We start from the raw sequence: 25,269 nt of genomic DNA, 5'->3' as shown, positions 1-25,269 counted from the left end.
AAAGGACAAGGCCCACATCAACGGGTTCCTGCCGCAACGCCCCTGGCCCACCCCACCAGGTACCCAGGGATGAACACTCCCCGCTCTGAGCCGTAACGGTTTGCCTAAGACCCTGCTCAGAACACCTCTCCTCTTCCAGGAAGCCTTCCCACCCCTCAAGTACACGTGGACAGCTCCCCTCTCTGCACACCTGTGGTCCCTGGCCTACACTATGGCTCTTGGTGATATCTTCACACGAGTCCCTAAAAGTGTTGTGTGTGTGTGTGTGTGTGTGTCTTATGCTGCCAACTAGACTGCAAGTGGCTTACAGACTGGGCCCTGATTCCTTTCTCCTGAAGCTCCCAGAAGCCCCAGAAGCTTCACCCAAGGCAGGCACTAGCACTCAGTTCAGACACTTGCTTTTAATACAAGCAGGGAGTCAGAGACCCAGTCAAGTTTCGTGGGGCCTAGTTCAGTTCAGTTCAGTCACTCAGTTGTGTCCGACTCTCTGCGACCCCATGAATCACAGCACGCCAGGCCTCCCTGTCCATTGCCAACTCCCGGAGTTCACTCAAACTCATGTCCATCGAGTCGGTGATCCCATCCAGCCATCTCATCCTCTGTCGTCCCCTTCTCCTCCTGCCCCCAATCCCTCCCAGCATCAGAGTCTTTTCCAATGAGTCAACTCTTCGCATGAGGCGGCCAAAGTACTGGAGTTTCAGCTTTAGCATCATTCCTTCCAAAGAAATCCCAGGGCCAATCTCCTTTAGAATAGACTGGTTGGATCTCCTTGCAGTCCAGGGGGCCTAAAGCTTATATAATTGTGGGTCCTCTATATATATATGTATATGTGTGCGTGCTAAGTCACCTCAGTCGTGTCTGACTCTTTGTGACCCTATGAAGTGTAGCCCTCCAGGCTCCTCTGTCCATGGGGATTCTCCAGGCAAGAATACTGGAGTGGATTGCCATGCCCTCCTCCAGGGGGTCTTCCCAACCCAGGGATCGAACCTGCATCTTTTACATCTCCTGCACTGGCAGGTGGGTTCTTCACCGCAAGTGCTACCTGGAAAGCCCCATCTACACAGATAGATAGATAGATGCATATATGTATATTTAACCAGGTGAAAGGTCTTGGAAAGAGTCCTGCAGGTGAGGGGCCTGAAGCTGAAACCCTCACCCACAGCAGCAGGACCCCTGCAGGGAGACGGCCACAGCCACAAACGTGGCCAGAAGACAGGAGAGTGAAGGCCTGTGAGGCCACCGCCCTTATCTTATCAGAATCCAGTGCCTGCACGCAAGCCTGTTTTCTTTCCCCTACTTGATCAAGTACTGCTTACACTCAGATCTCCGCCCCATATGAGCACTCTTGGGAACTCCCTCAGGACCCGAGCAGGTCTGGTCAGCCCTGCTTAGAGTCCTGGCCTTGGACGTGGGCCCAGACTATTCTAAAATCTTCCACCTTCTGAGGCCATTGTTGGTAGCCCTCCGCCTCCATGTCTGTGCTCAGCCAGCCCACCACCCCTTTGGCCAGGCTCTGGGCACCACCCCCCCCACAGAGCACCAGTTCTGTCCACGAAGCTCCGGGGAGATGCAGTCCTGGTCCCCACTCCCGGCCTCTGTCACCAACAGGAAGGTGTTGCCCTTGACCCCCTGTAGGGAGATCAGAGTCTCGGGTACTCATGACCCCAGGGGAAGCACCCACCACTCCTCACCACCTACTGCCTTCTCAGAAGCCAACAGAGGGAAGTGGAACACGGCAAAGCCCCAATCCCCTCCCTCACTGGTCCAATACACGTTCTTCCGTTGCTGCTGCTCACACAAGCCCCATCTATAACAGTCTTCCCTTCCCCTCAGTCTATGCAGATCCTCCACTCTTCTTCGGGGCCTTGCTCAGGCCCACCTCCTCCTAGAAGCCTCCCTGGCTACCAGAGAGCTCCCTTCTGCTGACCCCCCACAATGTCTCCACCAAGCAGACCCACTGGGCCCCCTGCATGCCTGACCTGCTAACTATAGACCTGCTCAAAGGCTGAATTTTTCAAGGGGATTTGCTAGTCTCCCCCAATAGGTCACCTCTGCCCTGGGTCAGGGCCACAGATCACACACCTTCTGGAGGCGCATTTCCTCCCTGCTCTGTCCTGGATTTCCCCATTGCTGAGGGCAAGATAATAACAGCCACCCATCACCTCCCGTCACAGCGAAGCCAAGAGCATAAGCAGACGAAGTCCAGAAAAGAGCTTTGAACTTCTCTCTAGAAAGGAGCTACATAAACACAGGCCATGAGTAATTATTATTATTATTCTGTTCTCCTGTAAAGAAGGAAAAGGGCAGCTAAGCTCAGGACATGCTTCAGGCCGAGATGACACGGTGTAGCTTGGAGTGGTTCCTGGTGAACCAATAACAGTTTACAACAGAGCTTCCCCCAAGCTGGTGGAAAATTAAGGACGATGCGGTGAATGTTTTATAAAGTTAAAGTCATGCTAGTTAAAAAGCTGCCTTTAATTCTTAAGAATTAAGAAGGGCATAATTCTTAAGCATATCTGTCTTGTGTTTTGATGTTAAGATGTTTGTTCTTTTATGCACCGATAGTAACAGAAAATGGAATGGTTCTGCTGTTGTGCTTGGGGGCTTTGTGAATGTCCTTTCCTGGCAGAATTAAAAGTTGGCTATGCTCTTTGGGACCCATGCCTTTGAATTTGAACCTGGCTTGTCAATTCAACAGTGTGGGAACCACAGAGCCTCAGCCCCGTGGAAGGATGCTCTGCAAGAAGCCACTGGGTCTGGGGGACAGTCCTTCGACTGGACAGATCAGGGCTGTCACCGAGCCTTTTTGTGCCCCACTGTCTGTCAATAAACAGGGAAGAGTGACCTCATGTGTACACTCAGGTAAGAAGAAGAGGTGAGGAAATACTTCACAGATGCCAAATGAGATCTCTAACAGCAGGAGCCGCAACATAGCCACCCACATTAGTCCCAGTTTCTCAGTTCAGTTCAGTTCAGTTGCTCAGTCGTGTCCGACTCTGTGACCCCATGAATCGCAGCACGCCAGGCCTCCCTGTCCATCACCAACTCCCGGAGTTCACTCAGACTCATGTCCATCGAGTCAGTGATGCCATCCAGCCATCTCATCTTCTGTTGTCCCCTTCTCCTCCTGCCCCCAATCCCTCCCAGCATCAGAGGCTTTTCCAATGAGTCAACTCTTTGCGTGAAGTGGCCAAAGTACTGGAGTTTCAGCTTTAGCATCATTCCTTCCAAAGAAATCCCAGGGCTGATCTCCTTCAGAATGGACTGGTTGGATCTCCTTGCAGTCCAAGGGACTCTCAAGAGTCTTCTCCAACACCACAGTTCAAAACCATCAATTCTTCGGCACTCAGCCTTCACAGTCCAACTCTCACATCCATACATAACCACAGGAAAAACCATAGCCTTGACTAGATGGACCTTTGTTGGCAAAGTAATGTCTCTGCTTTTGAATATGCTACCTAGGTTGGTCATAACTTTCCTTCCAAGGAGTAAGCATCTTTTAATTTCATGGCTGCAATCACCGTCTGCAGTGATTTTGGAGCCAAAAAAAAAATAAAGTCTGACACTGTTTCCACTGTTTCTCCATCTATTTCCCATGAAGTGATGGGACCAGATGCCATGATCTTCGTTTTCTGAATGTTGAGCTTTAAGCCAACTTTTTCACTCTCCACTTTCACTTTCATCAAGAGGCTTTCTCTTCACTTTCTGCCATAAGGGTGGTGTCATCTGCATATCTGAGGTTATTGATATTTCTCCTGGCAATCTTGATTCCAGCTTGTGCTTCTTCCAGTCCAGCGTTTCTCATGATGTCCTCTGCATATAAGTTAAATAAGCAGGGTGACAACATACAGCCTTGACATACTCCTTTTCCTATTTGGAACCAGTCTGTTGTTCCATGTCCAGTTCTAACTGTTGCTTCCTGACCTGCATACAAATTTCTCAAGAGGCAGGTCAGGTGGTCTGGTATTCCCATCTCTTTCACAATTTTCCAGTTTCTTGTGATCCACACAGTCAAAGGCTTTGGCATAGTCAATAAAGCAGAAATGGATGTTTTTCTGGAACTCTCTTGCTTTTTCCATGATCCAGCGGATGTTGGCAATTTGATCTCTGGTTCTTCTGCCTTTTCTAAAACCAGCTTGAACATCAGGAAGTTCACGGTTCACATATTGCTAAAGCCTGGCTTGGAGAATTTTGAGCATTACTTTACTAGCGTGTGAGATGAGTGCAATTGTGTGGTAGTTTGAGCATTCTTTGGCATTGCCTTTCTTTGGGATTGGAATGAAAACTGACCTTCTCCAGTCCTGTGGCCACTGCTGAGTTTTCCAAATTTGCTGGCATATTGAGTGCAGCACTTTCACAGCACCATCTTTCAGGATTTGAAACAGCACAACTGGAATTCCATCACCTCCACTAGCTTTGTTCGTAGTGATGCTTTCTAAGGCCCACTTGACTTCACATTCCAGGATGTCTGGCTCTAGGTGAGTGATCACATCATCGTGATTATCTGGGTTGTGAAGATCTTTTTTGTACAGTTCTTCTGTGTATTCTTGCCACCTCTTCTTGATATCTTCTGCTTCTGTTAGGTCCATACCATTTCTGTCCTTTATCGAGCCCATCTTTGCATGAAACCTTCCCTTGGTATCTCTAATTTTCTTGAAGAGATCTCTAGTCTTTCCCATTCTGTTGTTTTCCTCTATTTCTTTGCATTGATCGCTGAGGAAGGCTTTCTTATCTCTTCTTGCTATTCTTTGGAACTCTGCATTCAGATGCTTATATTTTTCCTTTTCTCCTTTGCTTTTCGCTTCTCTTCTTTTCACAGCTATTTGTAAGGCCTCCCCAGACAGCCATTTTGCTTTTTTGCATTCTTTTCCATGGGGATGGTCTTGATCCCTGTCTCCTGTACAATGTCACGAACCTCGGTCCATAGTTCATCAGGCACTCTATCAGATCTAGGCCCTTAAATCTATTTCTCACTTCCACTGTATAATCATGAGAGATTTAAGTCATACCTGAATGGTCTAGTGGTTTTCCCTACTTTCTTCAATTTAAGTCTGAATTTGGTAATAAGGAGTTCATGATCTGAGCCACAGTCAGCTCCTGGTCCCAGTTTCTCAGTCATTATTTAATTTCTACTCCAGCACTCAGTACACAACACTGAGAAATGGCAGAGAACATGGGAATGTGGGAGCAGGGTCAGACGGGCTGTGTTCAAGAACTACGCTGCGGTCCTTGGCGAAGTGACTCACCTCTCCTAGGTCTCAGTTTCCTCATCTGGAAAATGGGAATAACAGTAAATACCACTGCAGAAGGTTACTGTGAAGCACCAGTGAGATGGGGCAAAACCTGGCACTCACTGGACACCGAAGTCAAGACAAATGGCTCATTTTCACCAGCCTCCAAAGCACGAAGCTGTACAGGATCTTGGAGGTGACTGAGGGCAGAAGTTTCCAAACTACCCTGAGGAGGTGCTCCGGGACCCACGTCTCCTCCTCACCCCAGGAGAATGCCTCAGAATGCATGGGAAGCCACCTGAGATTTCATCTGCTGCCAAGAAATATCACACCCCAGTCACACCTTTGCCTTTGGGGTAAGATAGAGAATCCCACAAACTATTTAATATTTTATTTTGCCTGATTAACATGGAGTTTTTAGCCTTGGTCCATATAACAGTGAATTTCTCAATGTTAGCAGTGCCTATCTTTGTCTCTGGTTAATAAAGCATGGTAAAATCTGTATTGAATAAATTTGATATGGTAGATAAAGCAGCTTTCACAATAATACATGTGGATACCATTCGGCAAATACAAAGAATGAGATATTGGCACGGAGATAGCATCAAGTGAGTTTTTGGTGCAAAAGAGCAACTTGACAAGAACCCTATAACGCTAAGAAGAAAAGAAAGCTCCATACATGTGTACATGTGACTGTTAACATAGAGAAGGCATATGGAACTCACAGCAAGTGATGACCAGAGCTCAGCTCGGGATGGGAGTGAGCACGGGGGTTGGAGTGGAAACAAGGACTTATTATTATTCAAACTAGTTTTTTATTTTAGTGAACCTTTTTTTCCAATAAGCCCGAGTCATTTTTATTAAAAAAAAATTCTTTTTAATATATAATTAAAAAGTCTACCGGAAAGAAAAAAATTTAAAGGGTCTTGATGGGAAAAACTTGAGACCTACCAGTCAAGTTCAGCCATTTTGATGGGCAGATGAGAAACTAGAAGGCCTGGAAGATCAGGGGACAGGCTCAGGGTCAAGCAGCTATTTTAATCCAGCACAAAACCTCCCAGGACTACAGTAATCCCTGTCAAGGAGTCTGAAGGCAGTAACCTTAAACTCCCAGGACAGTCTCCCCACACAGCTTACCGAAAACACACCCACTTCCTGGCCTGGTATTTCACTCCCAACTCTCTGGTCACGATGTCCCTTTATACCTAATTAAAGCCATCCCCTGATGCTCCTGCTAATTGACATACTTTAAGGAAACCCTTCTAAGAGGAACTTTTGGATCATACATTGCTTCCGTAGCTTAGAATGCACTGTTCTATCTGTGTAAGTCCATATCCTGACCCCTTTTAAGGTCCAGCCCCTAAATGGGTCCAATTTCAGAACTACCATCAGCCTGAGTCTGACTGCCCCAGCTCACCACAGGGACTGTCCCCCTAAGACTTGCCTCCCCTCATAAGCTACTCCAGTGGCATGCATCACAGTCCACCTTGGACAAGTGTTTAATAGGACTATCTTCTCAGTAGCCCTGCAGCCTCCCTGAGGTAAATATTTAAGTCAGGAAATATACTACTTTGGAATATCTCTTGAAAAATTACTTCCTCTTTGGGTCTCTAATGACATACCAATACTTCTATTACAACTCAGTATACACTGGAATTGAGAACAGTCTCAAACTTAAAGAAAGTGCATGAGAATCACCGAGAGAGCTTTCTTAAATGCAGATTCTGAATCGGATTTTGTATTTTTTCCCTTATATTTATGTTTGTTTATGTGATTATTTTGGATCTTCATTGCAGCATGCGGAATCTTTAATTTCAGCATGCAAACTCTTAGTTGTGGCATGTGGGATCTAGTTCCCCGACCAGGGATCAAACTTGGGCCCCTGCATTGGGGGTGCAGAGTCAGCCACTGGATCACCAGAGACGTCCCAGATTTTGCATTCTTAACAGCTCCCAGATAATACCCATACTGCAGGTGGGTGGACCATGCTTTGAGCAGTAAAGGCCTAAAGAAAGCTGAGACTGTACCTCCCTCTATATCACTCTTCAATGCCTTGCATTCAGTAGATGCTCAATAAATGCACGTGGACTCAAACTGGACTGCCATGTTATAGAGTGCTTCCATTGCTAGACAACAGCGTATTTGCCTGTTTCCAACTAGATAGTAGGCTTACTAGGTTTTATTTCCCTGAGACCCTGGAAGAGGCCAAATGATCAGGGACAAACTAGGTCAACCAAACACTGTGTAATAGAAACATACAACTTGGGCCACAAGTGTAATTTAGGTTTTTCTAGTAGAAATTTCTAGTCACATTAAAAAAGGTAAAAGAGGTGAAATTAATTTTAATAATGTTTTATGTAACACATTCAAAATATTATCATCTGAATATGTAATCAACATAAAGAATTAATGATCTTTTATATTCCGCGTTTTGTACTGTCTTCAAAATTCAGTGTGTGTTTTACACTCACAGCACGTCTCAATTTGGATGAGCCCTGTGGCTAGTGGCTACTGTACTGAATGGCGCAAGGTTGACCCTTAAGAGATTCATGCTTCTCCAGCAACCAGATGACCCCAGCAAGGCTGGACAGCAGACAGGAGGGAGGAGAGAGGAGAGGCAGCCCCAGGCTTGCTGGGTAGAGGGCAGAACCGCTTACCGGCAGCTTCCCGTGGTTAAGGATGCTGCTCAGGTGGTTTCTGGCTTCATTCATCTTCGGCTCATTCTTCTCCAGCAGAGGGATGGAGTCTTTTATTGTGGCGTGGTTCCCCTTCAAACACTGCTCTAGGAGGGCCTCGGCCAGGAGCAATTTCCCCAAGTCATCTGGAAAGCAGGGCAGGAGTCAGAGTTGGTAAGTGAGGGCAGCAGTCCCCTCAACAGGGCGAGTGTGAAGACTGTACGCTCCCAAGCACTCCCGCCCCAGGCACATGAATGGTCCAGGTCTAAGAAAATAAAGACACAGATTCCACAAACTTTAACCAGCCTTTGAAGAGAAAACACAGACATTCTACCACGGTCACAGCACAAACTGCCCGCTTTGGTTTAATTTCTGCAGTGTAGCGGTTGAGGTGGAGTTCCCAGGACTTGGAACAAATTCCGGAATTTCAGAATTTAAAATGACAAAACCATATCTGTGCTCCACAGTGATAAGTTCTTACGCCAAGAAGGAACGTTTCCCAAACAACTGAAGAGGAAAAATAAGCATGGTGGCTTACACATTTTAGGAGTTTAGTGCTCCTAACTTCCATGTAACCAGAATTGGTTTTCTCTGTTTTTACGGTATTTGAACATGACCCTGGGATAACCTGGGCTTCCTCTGGGGCTCAGCAGTAAGGAATCCTCCTGCAATGCAGGAGATGTAGGAGATGTGGGTTGTATCACTGGGTCAGGAAGATCCCCTGGAGGCGGGCATGGCAACCCACTCCAGTATTCTTGACTGAAAAATCCCATGGACAGAGGAGCCTGGTGGGTTACAGTCCATGGTGTCACAAAGAGTCGGAGACACCTGAAGTGGCTGAATATGGCACGGGACTGGGATAATCTAACAGCCAAGCGGAGTTAAGGCAGGAAGCAGATTTACTGGTGTAGCAAGGCAAATCCTTGAACATCTTCAATCCTTGGCACTTTCTGGAGTTCTCTCACATACGTTAGCTCATCTATAGACCTCACTACTTGGCTAGTGATTTTATACTGCTTGGTTTAATTTGCCATCCCCCCAACGGCACTGAAAACTCCACTCTTGGGGCCACCACATTCCTGCTACTTACAGCAGGGGCAACCTGGGTGAGGTGGGATCCGGGTGCTCAGGGTGCAGGGTTTGAGGTTGACGGTGATTTAGGGATAGCCTCAGGTGGCTGTGCTCGGTGTGACTGGCTCACGGCCCAGTCCCCTCGAACAGAGCAAGGACCACTGAATACAGGCACCCAATAAATATTAGCTGCTGAGCGAAACAGATCTTTTCCACTCCCCCACGGGGAAGCCATGGGGCTTCGGGACTTCCATGCGGATCCAAAATGCCTCCAGGAAGGTGAGCTCAGTCCCACTTCCTCTAGAGCTCTTCCTGCTGCCAGGATGGCATTCTCAGACCTACTCAGAACGCCACTCACTCCTTACTCTCAGGACCACTGCAATTTGCTCACAACTCAAAGCCATGGGTATACAATTGCCTGTCCCTGAGTAAGAGTCTTTCTCTGTGAGGGAGATGCCCTACAGGGAGTACCCGGGAAGTCCAGACCCAAGAAAACTATAACAGGATGTGTGCCCTCTGAGTATGCCATAGCCTACAAGCCCATTCTTTGCTACTGACCTCATGGTTTCTAAAATTAACATTTGGATGAAATGGGCAAAAATGATGGCTCAAACTATCATCCATTGCTGGTGGGGCAAAAGTTGGTGGAACCGCTATAAAGTACAATTTGGTGACATATGATAAAATTATTCCTTGCACATTCCATTGACTCAGCAATCCCATGGCTACAGACATCCTCAAACATGTGTAAAACAACTGACATATAAGGCCATTCCTGCAATGTTGTTTATAATAGCAGAAAACTAGAGACAACTTTTATGTCCATAAAGAGAAGTCTGATTAAATAAAGCATGATACATTCATTAAAAGGGACGCCGTACTACCATATAAAGAAATTAGGAAGTTCTGTATGGGTTGTCATGAAATGAACTTCAAGATACACTGATCAGAAAGTGGAGCACACACAGTGGGCCACTGTGCATTTATGCATGAAAACACACAAAAGAATTACATAAACATCTGCTAACTCTGCTGCTTTATGCGGAAGGGGCATAAATGGAGGGAGGCTTTTCACTCTTTTGGTTACCTTTGGAAGACTGACCCATGTGAATATATTATCCAGTCAAAAATAAAATTTAAATCAACTCAAGAATAAAGGGAAATATCCTACGTTTCCAAAATCTTCAGGCAGGAAGGGAAGTGAGCTGCTTAGAAGTAGGTGCCTGAGCAGCTTTTCTGAGCTGTCGGCCACCGGGCAAGTTGCTGTCCCCTTCTAATGTGTAAAACTTGAGGCAGAGTTAGGAACTGGCTGCTTCCCAGGGAGGAAACAGCAACCCACCTCAGCGTTCTTGCCTGGAGAATTACATGGACAGAGGAGCCTGGAGGGCTATACAGTCCATGGGGTCGAAAAGACCTGGAGAAGACTGAGGGACTGAGCATACACCCACTTCCCTGGGAACAGAAACCCTCCCCAGGCTCCGCCTCCTGCGCTGGTCCCGCCCCTCTGCGGCCAGGTGCGCCTGCGCACACAGCTCTCGTCCCCTCCACCCCGCCCCCCAGGTCTGCAGCCCAGCCGCTGGACCACCAATCCCACCTCAGCCACTCAACTGCCCAGCCCAGAGCTCCCCTGAGCTCCCTGGCTCCTTTCCTTTCATGCCACAAGAAACCAATTCCTTCCAGGCAAAGCTCAATCTTGAAATACTCTCCAGGGCCCATCAGTTCATTTCAGTTGCTCAGTCGTGTCCGACTCTTTGCGACCCCATGAATCGCAGCACGCCAGGCCTCCCTGTCCATCACCAACTCCAGGAGTTCATTCAAACTCACGTCCATCCAGTCGGTGATGCCATCCAGCCATCTCATTCTCTTCTCCTCCTGCCCCCAATCCCTCCCAGCATCAGAGTCTTTTCCAATGAGTCAACTCTTCGCATGAGGTGGCCAAAGTCCTGGAGTTTCAGCTTTAGCATCATTCCTTCCAAAGAACACCCAGGACTGATCTCCTTTACAATGGACTGGTTGGATGTCCTTGCAGTCCAAGGGACTCTCAAGAGTCTTCTCCAACACCACAGTTCAAAAGCATCAATTCTTCAGTGCTCAGCTTTCTTCACAGTCCAACTCTCACATCCATACATGACTACTGGAAAAACCATAGCCTTGACTAGATGGACCTTTGTTGGCAAAGTAATGTCTCTGCTTTTTAATATGCTATCTAGGTTGGTCATAACTTTCCTTCCAAGGAGTAAGCGTCTTTTAATTTCATGGCTGCAATCACCATCTGCAGTGATTCAGTTCAGTTCAGTCACTCAGTCGTGTCCGACTCTTTGCGACCCCATGAATCGCAGCACGCCAGGCCTCCCTGTCCATCACCAACTCCCGGAGTTCACTCAGACTCATGTCCATCGAGTCAGTGATCTCATCCAGCCATCTCATCGTCTGTCGTCCCCTTCTCCTCCTGCCCCCAATCCCTCCCAGCATCAGAGTCTTTTCCAATGAGTCAACTCTTTGCATGAGGTGGCCAAAGTACTGGAGTCTCAGCTTCAGCATCATTCCCTCCAAAGAAATCCCAGGGCTAATCTCCTTCAGAATGGACTGGTTGGCTCTCCTTGCAGTTCAAGGGACTCTCAAGAGTCTTCTCCAACACCACAGTTCAAAAGCATCAATTCTTTGGTGCTCAGCCTTCTTCACAGTCCAACTCTCACATCCATGCATAACCACAGGACAAACCATAGCCTTGACTAGACGGACCTTTGTTGGCAAAGTAATATCAATGCTTTTCAATAAGCTATCTAAGTTGGTCATAACTTTCCTTCCAAGGAGTAAGCGTCTTTTAATTTCATGGCTGCAGTCACCATCTGCAGTGATTTTGGAGCCAAAAAAAATAAAGTCTGACACTGTTTCCACTGTTTCTCCATCTATTTCCCATGAAGTGATGGGACCAGATGCCATGATCTTCGTTTTCTGAATGTTGAGCTTTAAGCCAACTTTTTCACTCTCCACTTTCACCTTCATCAAGAGGCTTTTGAGTTCCTCTTCACTTTCTGCCATAACGGCGGTGTCATCTGCATATCTGAGGTTACTGATATTTCTCCTGGCAATCTTGATTCCACCTAGTGCTTCTTCCAGTCCAGTGTTTCTCATGATGTACTCTACATATAAGTTAAATAAGCAGGGTGATAATATACAGCCTTGACGTACTCCTTTTCCTATTTGGAACCAGTCCGTTGTTCCATGTCCAGTTCTAACTGTTGCTTCCTGACCTGCATACAGATTTCTCAAGAGGCAGGTCAGGTGGTCTGGTATTCCCATCTCTTTCACAATTTTCCAGTTTCTTGTGATCCACACAGTCAAAGGCTTTGGCATAGTCAATAAAGCAGAAATGGATGTTTTTCTGGAACTCTCTTGCTTTTTCCATGATCCAGCAGATGTTGGCAATTTGACCTCTGGTTCCTCTGCCTTTTTTAAAACCAGCTTGAACATTAGGAAGTTCACGGTTCATGTATTGCTGAAGCCTGGCTTGGAGAATTTTGAGCATTACTTTACTAGCATGTGAGATGAGTCTGCAGTGATTACCTCTCTTCAAAATAACGGAACTGTCCTCGGAACACATTCTGCTCAAAGTGTGGTCCATGGGCTGGGGCAGGTCTGTGCATGTTTGTGACCCAGTCCTGCAGGTGAGTGCAGAAATTTATAACGTATGTTTAGAAACACTGATAATCATGTGACATAACAATTGCTGAATCAAATACTAGAAAACTGGGGGTGAGTGGGTATCAGTTTATGTATTTTAAGAAAGTATCAGAGCACAATAGATTGAGAATCTAAAAAAACACACAAAACCCAAAATCCAGAACATAAAACTGAGCCTTCACCACAGATAGCTTGAGAAGCACTACTTTAAAACACAAGAGTGCCTTTTACTGCCAAAGGAGGGCTGATGTTTGCTGAGGGCTCACTGAATACCTGGTGGCTCAGCAGTAAAGAATGCCAGTGAAGGAGATGCAGGAGATGCGGGTTCGATCCATAGTCAGGAAGATCCCCTGGAGGAGGGCATGGCAACCCACTCCAGTATTCTTGCCTGGAAAATTCCATGGACAGAGGAGCCTGATGGGTTACAGTCCATGGGGTCACAAAGAGTCAGACACAACTAAGCACGCACACACGTACTGAGGATCAGGTACTTTATCATTTAGTATCATTTAATCTGCACAACTCTGAAAGGTAGAAATTATACTCATTTTATAGGTGACAATAGAGATGCAATACTGTTATGGTCACAACCCACCATAACGTAACGCAGCCAAAGAACAGTGTGTCTTTCCCACATCCCATGCAGAGCAGAGCCTCTGATAGTCTGGAAATGAAGAACAGTCTAAGGAGCTGTAGACAGTAGGTTAAAAGCTAATTCCAAGGTCAGGAATAAGAACAGTTCTCACCGTTACACATTTGTGAGTTACAGACTATTTTGTAAATTAACACTCCGGGGCCTTCTCCAGAACCCTTTGCCCTCCCTCTTCACTCCCTACTCAGTCTCTGTTTTTCCACTTAGCAGACACTCAAAGTGGATGTTGGGAATTTACTTTCTTTTCTTCCTTGTCCAACTCTCCTCCCTGCTCCACATTTTCCATCCCACTGTCCTCAAGTGGTCAGTCTATGGAACTGAAGACTATTCTAGGTTTTCAGTTGTTAAATAAGGACAGAGGTAGATGGAGGCTTTCCTATCCTTCTCCAAAGGTAAAACAAATTGCTCTTTATCATTTTAGTGTCTGACATCTACTCCCTATCCTGGGTCGGGTTAAGTGTTCCAGCTTCTCCCTTCCCAGGGCATTAGAAAGGCCTTTCTCACAGACAGTGCCACAGACTCTGACAGCCTGGCTCTTGATTGTGGCGGCCCAGCCTAGCCCTCTGCCTTAGCAGAGGCGCAAAGGAAGCCCCTACTTAGTGGCCCCCCAGTCTTCCCACCTTGTTTTGGAGGCCTCTGGGGCCAACTTCCTTTCCATTCTTGCCCCTCTCCAGGCCTCTCAATGGGTAACAGGTCATAGGGACCCACTTTAAGGATACCAGCCTCCTCCCCAGAACCCATACTTTCAGGGCACAGCGCCCTTCTCTTCACTTCTCAGTTCAGTCAGGAAAGCTGGGTCCAGCCAGCGGGCCAGGTGCTCAGATCAGCCCCTTCCCTCCTGGTCAAAAGGGGACACATTGGTCTCTGCAACTGCTCACTTCACAGAACTGCAAAGGGTGGGACCTTCCAACCGCAGCAAGAGGAGGAAGAGGGCAAAACTCGTGACAGGCCACCTGCCTCAAACACACTCCCTCTGGCTTCAGCTGAAAAAAAAAGCTCAGAACAATCGCCAGGTTTTTTAATCACTAATTTAAAAGGGGGATAACTACAGATTAAGAGACTTGAGCTGAATGGACAGTGTGGCAGAAGTGATTAAAGACAGTATAGTAAAAGAATATCAGAATTTAGGCGGCGACAATATAGGTGTCTACTGCAAAATTCTTTCAAATTTGTATGTTTGAAATTTTCATAATAAAGTGTCTTAGATCAATCCATTAACCAAATGCAATGTGTGGCCTTATTTGGATCCTGATTCTAGCAAATGAACTGTAAAGTTAAGCATTAGATGAAGGGGGGCTGCAATAATAATATGGGAGTTTTATTTTTCAAAAGAGTTCTTATTTAATAAATAAATACTGAAATCACAATGCGGGGGATAAATGGGCCAGGGTATAGCTCAAACAAGACTATTCATGGGTTTGTGATTACTGACACTGGTTGATGGATACATGAGATTCATTTTTCTACTTTTTTGATGTTTAAAAAATTTTTCATAATAAAGGTTTTTTTTCTTTTTTTTAACCACTTGGATGGGATCCTTTGTTTCTACATGAACAAACCCCATTACAGTTAGCCACACTCTGGGGTTCCCCTGCTGCATCCTGACCAAATCTAAACCGGATATGTTTGAAAGAAAATGCACAAACAGTAACAACCCCTTTCCCCTTGGGCAGGTGGTGGGGAGCAATCTCCCCAAACAAGAAAGGAGGGGTATAAGGGCCCCCTTTGGGGGAGCATTTCCTGATCCTTCACTCCTTCATCTCTGACCAGAAAGAGGGCCCCCCCGCCAGCTGGGTCTTCCCCTCCTGCTGCCTGGAGTGAAACCCAGGCCCTGGGAGCTATTCTTTGCTTCTGGAGGAAACCCCACAGATACAGTGGGGCCTCAGTCTGTAAAGCAGGGTTCAGCCGGGGTTCAGCTTCCTCCCTTCTCCCAAATTATGTCATTATGTTGACGCTTCTGGTCCTTGACTGTAACAATCTAATCGACCAGGTGGGACTTTTAAGAATCTCCCTCTTGGGTTGCAGTGGGGGGGTGGTCAGTGCCAACACCCCCTCAAAAAAATAGGCTGCCAGTCCTTCCAGTGATAAGGAACTCAGTGGAGAAACAACCAAAGTAGCAGACAATCCAAAAATGCCCTACACGTGGGCTTTGGAAATCACTTGTTTTCCTTCCTTGTGTGTGTCTGTGTGTACATGTGCGTGTGTGCATTTTGGAATAAGTGTATCTAGATTTAACAGTGGGAGAAAATAACTTATAGAACCAAACCTCAAAATTGGCAGTAAAGACCCCAGTGCCCGCAGCCTCCCTCTTTGGGCTGGCCAGTACTCACCGTGAAGCCCAGCCAGGCTTCACACTGTCCCTGGTAGACTTGGTGGGTGAGACTCATGTTTGGGTACACATTCTTTGCCACATACTACTCATTATGTGACCTTTCTGGGCCTTGGTGTCTCAAGTGGGGACAATCATTCCTGCCTTCCCCACTGGGCTGTTTACAAAAAAAAATTGTTCAAATAGAAGAAGCACTTTATAACTACACATACCATTTATAACTATGCCATGCCAGTGCTTCCCAATAATGCTTCATAGCATATGGTCAAAGTAAGTTTGAGAAATGTGTGTTTATACTCTAACCTGGGCTTGAATATCACCGACAGGTGAGCACATGAAAGGCTCTGAGAAGTCCTACAGTTTTAAAACATCAGTTTAACCATATTGAATCTATTAAGCCTAATGTCTTAGCTTTGGGGATTCCCCAAACTCTTTTGTCCTGCAATACCAATGACTTAATTAGTCAACCTCCTTGAGATGTCTGAAGACCGGCTTAGGAAGCACAGCCCTGTGGAGCCTCCAGGAGGCCCTGGTTCGTTTCGTGGGCCCAGCATGTTTCTCTGAGGTGCTGCCAACCTCACTCAGATTCCCACGCACTGTCCAGGCCCCAATGCCCTGGCATGGGTCAGTTTCCCTTCCACCCTCACCAGCCCCACCCTACCACATCACCCCACACAGGGGAGAGAGGGAACCTAAAATTTATCAATCCTTCCCATCAGTTTCTCCCACATGCATCTTTAGCTCTGGCCAATGCAACTCACTGCCACATTCAGACCTACCTGAGAGTCTCAGACCAACTGTCCATCCCTGGCATCTAGCTCCCTCGGTGTCCATCCATCCTTCCTCCTCACCAGGAAACAATACTCTGCCTTTCCCAACACCAATTAGAGGCCAGCATCGGTTCTGCTGTTTCCTGAAACCTCCCCTGTCTCTGAGTTCCACAATCTCGCACACAATTGCCCTCTGATCACCCCTCTGCTTCCCATCCATTTTCGTCAGGTCTTCAAGCTCAGTTTTTGTGTAATACATCCTTGAGAGGTAATGGTGCAAGTAGTTAAAAGGATGTACTCAGAAATCTGGGTTCAGGAACTTCCCCGGCAGCACAGTGGATAAGAATCCACCTGCCAATGCAGGGGACACAGGTTCCATGCCTGGTCCGGGAAGATTCCACACGCCGCAGAGCAACAAAACCGATGAACCACAGCTACTGAGCCAGTGCTCTAGAGCCCAGGAGCTGCAACTACTGAAGCCCTTGTGCCCAGAGCCTCCTCCACGACCAGCAAAGCCACTGCAATAAGCCAGTGTATTCCAACTAGAGAGCAGCCCCAGCTCTCCACAGCTAGAGAAAACCCACAGGCAGCAGCGAAAACCCTGCACAGCCAATAAATAAATTATATATATATAAAAAAAGAAACCTGGGTTCAAAACCTGGTTCCACCACTTATTGGCTGGATGATAAGCTGCTTAAGTAATCTGTGCCTCAGTTTCCTTGTCTGAAAAAGGCAAACAAGAGTACCTGCTTCATGGGGTTGTTGGAGAAATTAACGAGTTGATTACAGGGCTTAGACACTGGCACACAGTGAGTGAGCAAGTTACTTATTACTGATATTATTATTATCATTCTGTCTCCTTACAGAGCCTTCCACGGGCTGGGCAGTCCTTAAAACTTTATATCTGTATTGATTTACTGCCTGCCTCCTTCCACAAAGGCTCTAAAGTTGGTTTAGCACAGAGAGGGCTTAAGGCAGGGCTCGCCGGGCTGAGCTGAAGGTACGAGGAACAGGATTTGAGGTTGGAAACTGGGGCGGGGTGCTCCCCACCGCCACATCAGGCTGCTTTCCCGCCTCGGCACAAGAGCCCAGCCCAGCCAAACCAGCCCTACTGCTAAAGTCACCGACTGCAGGACTAGAGGCGTCCTGAAGCAGAACATAGAAGAGGAAACTAAGGCTTAACCAGCCCTCTTTTCCACTTCACCACTCCACCTTGGCGCTCGTCAAGCCCGCAACCGTACTGGCTGTGCACAGAGCTCCGCTGTCAATTTGACGGGGGAAGAAGGGGAGGGCAAAGAGAGACAGATAGTCTTCACCTGACAGAGTTTAGGAACCGGAATAGGGGTTGGAGGGGTGGCGCCGGGGTCCAGCCCACGCCCTGAGCTGATATGTGTTGGTACCACCATTTCACAGAAGTCGGAGTAGCCCACAAGATCGGAAACGGCAGAGAGCAAAACCCGTTTCTCTTCCCCAAAACACCTTGCACGTGTTTCTCCTGGGGCAGAAGAATCTTCCTAAGTACCCTGGCTGTTCCTAACATCAGCAACGCAGGACGAGTAATACCGAAAGCAGCCACCTCCTGCCCCAGGCAGTCGGGGCCCGCTTCCTGGAGGAGGCGGCGCCTTTCGCGCGCTCCGCGCTCGTGAACCGGCCCCTTCCCTTACTCACCGGTGTCCAGAGAGGTGAACCCGGCGCTCGGGCTGCCTCGCCGGCCGCCTCCGCCGCCCAGCACGACTAGCGCCTGCATCTGCCGAACCAGCTCGGGCATGCGGTCCCAGTGGCCCTCGGCGCGGCAGCGCTCCAGCTCGCTCTCCATCTTCAGGTGGGAGCCGTACGCGCCCTTCGCAGCCATCTTCGAGCGGGCGCAGTCATGGGAGGTGCGGCCGAGAAGTGGAGACCCGGCCGGGGGCGGCGTCCCGGCTGGGGCACACACGCGGGCGGGGTCGACGGGGGCGCGAGCTGCGGCCGGGGCCCGGGTGGCAGCGGGGGCCCTGGCAGCGGAGGGCGGGCAGCAGCCGCAGCACCCAGCGCACCGCCCGGCACCTCCGGGCTGGGACTCCGGCTGCGCGACTCGGACGCGTCCAGGAGCAGCCTCCGCCTCTGCAGCAACAGCTCCTGGCGCCGTTGCCGCCGCCGCTGCTGCAGCTGCTGCCACAACCCCCGCCCCGGGCCCGGGCGCCGCCAGCAGCGGACCCGCCCCCGGCCGCAGCTCCACCCCCGTGGGGGCGTGGCGCGGCCTCGGCGAGCCAGGCGCGCGGGCCGCCAACGCGGCCACAGCAGCCAGGCGCGCGCTAGGCGCTCGCGGCCGCACCGGCGCCACCCCCGCGCCGCCGCCGCCACTGCAGACTCGGCGCTCACTTTAATACCGCGCGGAGCCCCGGCGCCCGGGGGCGCCTCGCTCCCCACCCCCTCCCCATCCCACTGGGGCTCTTGGCCTGGGAGACCCCCGCCCCGACGACCCTGCTTTGTGTGGTGGCCCCGTCACCACCGCTGCCCCGGCACGTCACAAATCCGGGGAGAGGCCCGCCGGCCGGTAGCTCCCAACTCGGAGAAGGAGCCTCCCCGGGAAGCCACCGGCTGTCGCCCGGTTCCCGCCCTGCTGGGCCGCGCGAGTCTTGCGCGCCAACCCCGGGGCGCTCTGGAGAACCCGCTCGTTCCGAGGCCCGCGACTCTCGGGATGCCTCCCCTGCGAAAGATTTGTACGTTCTTTCTTCAGAGTGGAGTTCCTCTTTCCAACCTGTCTCTCCCCACCCCAGCTGGCAGGCCTTTTTTCCTCTGCAGAATCCTGTTGCCCTTGATTTCTTAGACGTTTTAAGCCGTTTCTCCAACTTGGTAACGTTTTAAGCCGTTTCTCCAACTTGGTATTTACTTATTTCTTAATTCTAGTGTATAAAGACTACTTTGATCAAAGCTGTACCGAGCTCTTAGCAGGACTTAGCCCTGTGCTGTGGGTACTAAGAAGTTCAAAGGATTACAAGGCAGGCGGGGGAGGCGGGGGAGGCAGACCTACAACCCTTTGAGACCCGTTTATGGTGGCCCCGCTTCCGGGTACAGCCCAGGGTGCGGATGGAGGCCATCACGCAAGACCAAAGCGACAAAACAGGGTTATTTAAGTGACAGTGCATGGCACAGACCGAAGATTCCAGAAGACCGGAGAGTCAGAGCAAGCTTTTGAGTATAGACCCCTAAGAGCTAGAAGGTGCACACCTTCTTCCGCAGCCCCTGCCTGATACGTAACCCTGGGAGTGAGCTTGACCACCTTCAGTGTCAGGAGACACTACTTCGTGCTTCTGGACAACTGTAACCTGCGGGAAGTTTTTGTGAAGTGGAGCTCAGGCTGCTGGGCCTTTGTCTCTGCAGCCACAAGGGGGCGTCTGTTGAAGGCAGCCTTCCTGCGCCCCCGCCCCCGCCGTAATCCTCTTCAGTGTTAGTTAGTGGGTCCGTCCTGTCCGACTCTTTGAGACCCCATGGACTGTAGCCCACCAGACTGCTCTGTCCATGGAATTCCAGGCAAGAATACTGGGGTAGGTAGCCATTCCCTTCTCCGGGGGATCTTCCCGACCCAGGGATTGAACCCAGGTCTCCTGTACTGTAGGCAGTTTCTTCACCATCTGAGCCACCAGGGAAGCCCTAGATGTCCTCTTCTCCAGGTTCCAAATGCAGCTCCATTCCTTGCTTGGGAGGCAGAATTCCTCACCTTGGCTGCTGCTCTAGGGTCTGACCTGAGCTCCTAGAGACAAGGAGATAGATGAAGGGAGATGGGGGTGGCTTTGGCAGTTTACTCAGTTTACACAGACTCCTTTTGGTTACCCTTTGGCTGCCCTTGCTGGTCACCAGAACCGGATGTCACTTGGAGAGAGCTGTGTGTGTCCTTTGGATGGAGGCGGCCTGAGGACACCCTGTGATTTGCCCCAGTCTGGCATTCCCCAGAGTCAGCCCTAGGGCAGCCAAAGAAAAGCAGAGCTGATAAGAGGAATCCTAACAAAATAAGGAAAACCTCTCCTCCCTCTTCTCTCTCCAATCCTTTGCTAAGCCTGCCCCCAGGTTGCTGGACTCCAGGGAACTATCTGAGGCAGTATTGCTGCCTGTTGATTGCGTGTTCAGATCCTGTTGGGGTCAAACTGTTATTTGGGCTTTCTTGGTGGCTCAGATGGTAAAGAATCTGTCTTTGATGCAGGAGACCTGGGTTCAGTCCCTACCTAGGTCGGGAAGATTCCCCTGGAGGAGGGCATGGCAACCCACTCCAGTATTCTTGCCTGGAGAATCCCATGGACAGAGGTGCCTGGCAGGCTGCAGTCCATGGGGTCAGACACGACTAAGCAACTAACATGTTCTTTGACAGGAGCACCGATATTTGTGTGGACCTGGGGCACTGGCAGGAGGAACATAGCAGGATAGTTCATTGAAAACGAACACAAACACATGCTAGACCCCCTTAGAGCTGTTTTCCAGAAAAGTCAAGACCCCAGCCCACTAGTCACCACTGTCTTTCATGGGAGTAAGAGGCTGTAGGAACAAGAACAAAGAACAACCATGATCCAATCAGTAATGTTTGACAAAATCAGTGGCAAATACAAGTGTAGAGGTTGTTTTTAATTAATTTTTAATAATCTGGGATCTCCCAGATGAGAGCTTAAGACACATTCTGATAAAGAATGCTGTCATTGCCAGCTCAGAAATGCTGCCAAAATAACTTGCTGATCAGGTGAAGGAAGCTGAGTTCATTGCTTCCCAGAGAGGGAGAGTACTGCCTAGACAATCTTTGCAGCATCTCAGAGAAGGAAAGGAAGTTCACAGGAGGTAAATCGACTTAATGAGAAATGTGTATTTTCAGGGAGCAACAAAGATGGTACCGCACAGGGGACGATCTGGTTTAAAGGAGACTCTTAAAGCCAAGCCAGTGGGAGACTGTTCCTTTAGCTGCTGCCCCTGAACAAAGTGGGAAGTTCTTGCCACTGGATCATCAGAGAAGCTAAGCTACTGGTGTTTATTCTCATGAAGTTAAGGTCTCGGTGAGATCGCTTACTGACTTACAGTTGGGCTTCCCTTATAGCACGGACGGTAAAGATTCTGCCTGCAGTGCCAGGGACCCGGGTTTGATCCCTGGGTTGGGAAGATTCACCTAGAGAAGCGAATGGCTACCCACAAAGAGTTGGACACAACTGAGAGACTAACACACACTAGGCCCAAAGTAAGAGGGTTTTGAACAGTTCACTCGAACTAAAAAAATTAGTTTATGTTTGTTCTCAGAGAAAAGACTTGGTTACCAGGAACTTGGGTAAGTCAAATAATGGTGTGGGAGCATGAGAAAACTTGGAAACACACAGCCCACAGTGGCCAGTGAGACTCAGTTCAATTCAGTCACTCAGTCGTGTTCAACTCTGCAACCCCATGGACTGCAGCATGCCAGGCTTCCCTGTCCATCACCGACTTCCAGAGCTCACTCAAACTCATGTCCATTGAGTTGGTGATGCCGTTATGAGGATTCATCTCAAGAATCCTCATAATTATCTCTTAGTTGGCTGGGAAGCTTTTGCACAGCTGATTGTCTGGAGTAAGAGATTTACTTCATGGGATAAATCCTATCTTAGGTTGTGCACTGTCCTTTAACAAATTGTTAATGTGTCTCTGGAACCCATATGCCCTCTCCGAGCTAAAAGAGTAAACAGATGCATCAGCCTCAGAGCCAGCCTCATCTTTGGAACAAGAAAGATTATCTACATATCGGCTAAGAATAGGATCACAGGGCGAATTAAAGCTCCAGAGGTCCTGGTTGAGGATTTGTGAAAAGTAGGAGGGCACCTCAGAAGCTGAGGCATACCAGTCCAGGTATGTTGATTTTACTTGGAGAAGATAGGTATTCACTTTTAACTTAAAGGCACACCAAGGAAAGCACAACAGCGTTCCACAGTTGTACAACACATGCCCAGTCTCCTCAGACCTTGAGGATGAAACAGTATTTGAGTTTGCTCCTAAAGGGAAGTGGAGAGTGACATTAATATTTATGGCCCCAGGGAACTATTAATAAGTGAATCTATGCTCTTGCCCACTGGGTTTTTTGACTGGGGAAATAGGAGTGTTACAAAGACTGGGATGAAGTATGAAAACACCTTTCTCTTTGTGGCTTTTGATTATTAGTTTTATTCCTTCCTTAGAGCCTTGTTTTAAAGGCTGTTGGGCAAATTTGCATAGAGGTTTAGGTGGGTCAGTCTGAACTGAACACCATGCATTTAGTTCCAGTAGAATGTAAGTGGAATTGTTTGCCCACAAGAGAACTGCAGTCTATGTTTGATTTACCACCAAAAGTACTGGTAAATCAATATTCACATTAGCCAGGACCTCATTATGAACAGGGAGGTCCTCGGGGACTGAAAGGAAGAGGCCATCAGGAGAGCATTTAATGTGGCAATTCCATTCACACAGTAAATCCCTTGCTATTAAGTTAATGAGTATAATGTCACAAAGGAGAAAAGAACATTCCTTGGTTAAAAGTACAGGGTGATGGTTAAGTGCTGGGGCCTAGGGAAGGTGTGAGAATTATCAGATAGATTCCTGACCACATAGTTTGTTGAATCCAAGGAGAGGGTTGTTCCAGCAGGTCCCTGGCTTATGATGATGCAACTTCTTCCACCTTTAAGATGGTAGGAAAGTGATACTCATTTGGTGGAATCCATACTTCAAATTTTGAATTTTTATCTTTTTACCAGTCTAGCAAAATGCAGTAAGATCCTCACTAGTGATGCTGGGCAGGCAGCAAGTGGCAGCTCCCAGCAGCCACGTGATCACAAGGGGACACAACCAATACCCTTACAACCACTCTATACCTGGACAACCATTCTGTTTTTCATTTTCAGTATTCAGTAAGTTATAAAAGATACTCAATACTTTATTATAAAATAGGCTTTGTGTTAGATAATTTTGCCAAACCATAGTCTAGTGTAAATTCTGAGCATGTTTAAGGGCAGCAAGGCTATAATGGAAGGTTTACAAAATGCATTTTTGACTTAATGATATTTTCAACTTACGATGGGTTTATTGGAATATAACCTCTTTATAAGTTGAGGAAGATCTATATAATAGTGCTCAGATTTAAGATTGCTATTATTGTGATGATATCAGTCAAAATTGTAAGATTGTCTTTTAGTTTCTAGACAAGTGTTTCCTTTTGGGTTTGCAGGTAGAATGGGAAACTGAACACCTTCACTGATAATTTTTTTTATTTCTTTTCCCTTTAGTCTGTTAGTTCTAGGGCTCTTTTAAATAGAGCTCTTCCAAGGTTTTGGCGATCTGGCATGGGCCTATTTCCCACCCTACTTTTTGCTTGCGTATTAAATCCCCTATTTCTGCTTTGAGGCAATTTACAAAAAGATGAGAGGGGGAGCCAGGGTCCCATCTGCTTCAAGATTTACTACTGAACCCTGCCATTATGTTTTAAAGAACCTATCCCTAAAGTCTCCATCAGACTTCTCTTTTTTTGGCTTGAACTGAATTCACAGAAAAGACAGAGAATAGTTTCCAAAAGACCTTGACCCACATCTGTGGTGTTTCTAAGTCCCTTCCGTTTCCTGTTCAAGTCACAGTATTTTAAGTCATCATTGGAGGTTCTGACCTTTTCACTGAACTTTTTGCAACATATGAACTAATTGGTATATATCTGGTCACCCTGGATTATATGTACCTCAGACTAATCTGAATTTCTCTTCACTGTTCTCCTTATCTTGTCTAGGCCTTGGAAAGTCTTTGATAATGGCTTTCAGCTAAGAATGGAACCAGAGCTTAAAATTCACTATTAACAGTTTTCTCTGTGCTGAAGAAGGTTTACCTTGAAGAGATAAGTAAGGATAGGGTTGGACTTCCATGGCAGTGCTAGTGGTAAAGAACCCACCTGCCAATGCAGGCAACATAATGTAGGTTTGATCCCTGGGTCAGAAAAATCCCCTGAAGGAGGGCATGGCAACCCACTCCAGAAGTCTTGCCTAGAGAATCCCATGGACAGATTCATAGGTCCTACAGTCCATAGGTCTCGAAGAATTGGATGCAACTGAAGTGACTTAGCACACATGCACACAAGGTTTGGGGTATCTGGTGGGCTAGGAGGGAAGAAGAGTGGGTCAGAGGGAGAGATGGGGCAGTAGGAGGTGGAAGAATGTAGGATAGAGGAAGAGGAATAGTGTGTTTGAGTTGTGATTTGTGGGAGATCTAAAAGACAGATGGTTTTAAGTTGTTCAGATTTTTCTTTTGCTTTGGCCAAGGAATCTGTTAAGGAGGTGATTTTAGAATCCAATTTTTTTTGGATTCTTCCTAATAAAAAGAAAAGACCATTGGATGTTTCAACTGTGTTCCCTTTTCCTTCAAAGACACTTATCAAGTGGATAACTTTGTTCACGTCCAGAGTTCTTGTAGTGGTCACTGTAATTCTGAAGCATCCTTGGTGACATGATGCTACTTAGAAAGATAAGTGCACAAATTTGGGCAATAGCATAAATACCAGTAAGAAGCGGAAGTTGGGCCCAAGGAAGACATGGACTGAGGTTTACACTAAGCGAACCCCCATGACAGCCTGGGAATGTCAGTGGAGAGTTGCTTGCGCATCCTGTAGCTTGGGGCCCTTGACCTCACAGCTCGACCTTATCCAGTTGCAGCGCTGATGAATTTACAGCTCTCAGCAGGTGAAAGATGTGTGGAGAGCTCTGTTGATCCAAACTCACAGACAAAACGAGTCTGAAGAAAGTTCTCATAAGGTGTTGATCAGTGTCCTGAGACAAAATTTTTCCCTGGGCTGGCTTAGGGATGGACTTATTGGGACCCACACTTGTCTTCTTCAACATAAACTTTATTCTTTTAGTTTACAATAAAT

General features: G+C 47.8%; 1 protein-coding gene across 1 annotated transcript in view; it reads right to left on the bottom strand.

The window, feature by feature from the left end:
- Nucleotides 1-18,564, bottom strand: part of TTC7A (tetratricopeptide repeat domain 7A) — a 123,172-nt gene extending 104,608 nt beyond the window's left edge. Inside the window, exons 1-2 of the mRNA XM_027555189.1 lie at nucleotides 18,081-18,564; nucleotides 7,889-8,052 (exon numbers count right to left, since the gene is read on the bottom strand). Coding sequence (XP_027410990.1) covers nucleotides 7,889-8,052; nucleotides 18,081-18,264 — 348 coding nt within the window. The 5' untranslated portion in view covers nucleotides 18,265-18,564. The remainder of the gene's footprint in view (nucleotides 1-7,888; nucleotides 8,053-18,080) is intronic.
- Between the last annotated feature and the right edge of the window lie 6,705 nt (nucleotides 18,565-25,269).

This window comes from Bos indicus x Bos taurus, chromosome 11 (assembly GCF_003369695.1).
Source record: "Bos indicus x Bos taurus breed Angus x Brahman F1 hybrid chromosome 11, Bos_hybrid_MaternalHap_v2.0, whole genome shotgun sequence".
Classification (NCBI taxonomy): Eukaryota; Metazoa; Chordata; class Mammalia; order Artiodactyla; family Bovidae; genus Bos; species Bos indicus x Bos taurus.
This window is presented reverse-complemented; position numbering and strand designations above follow the sequence as displayed.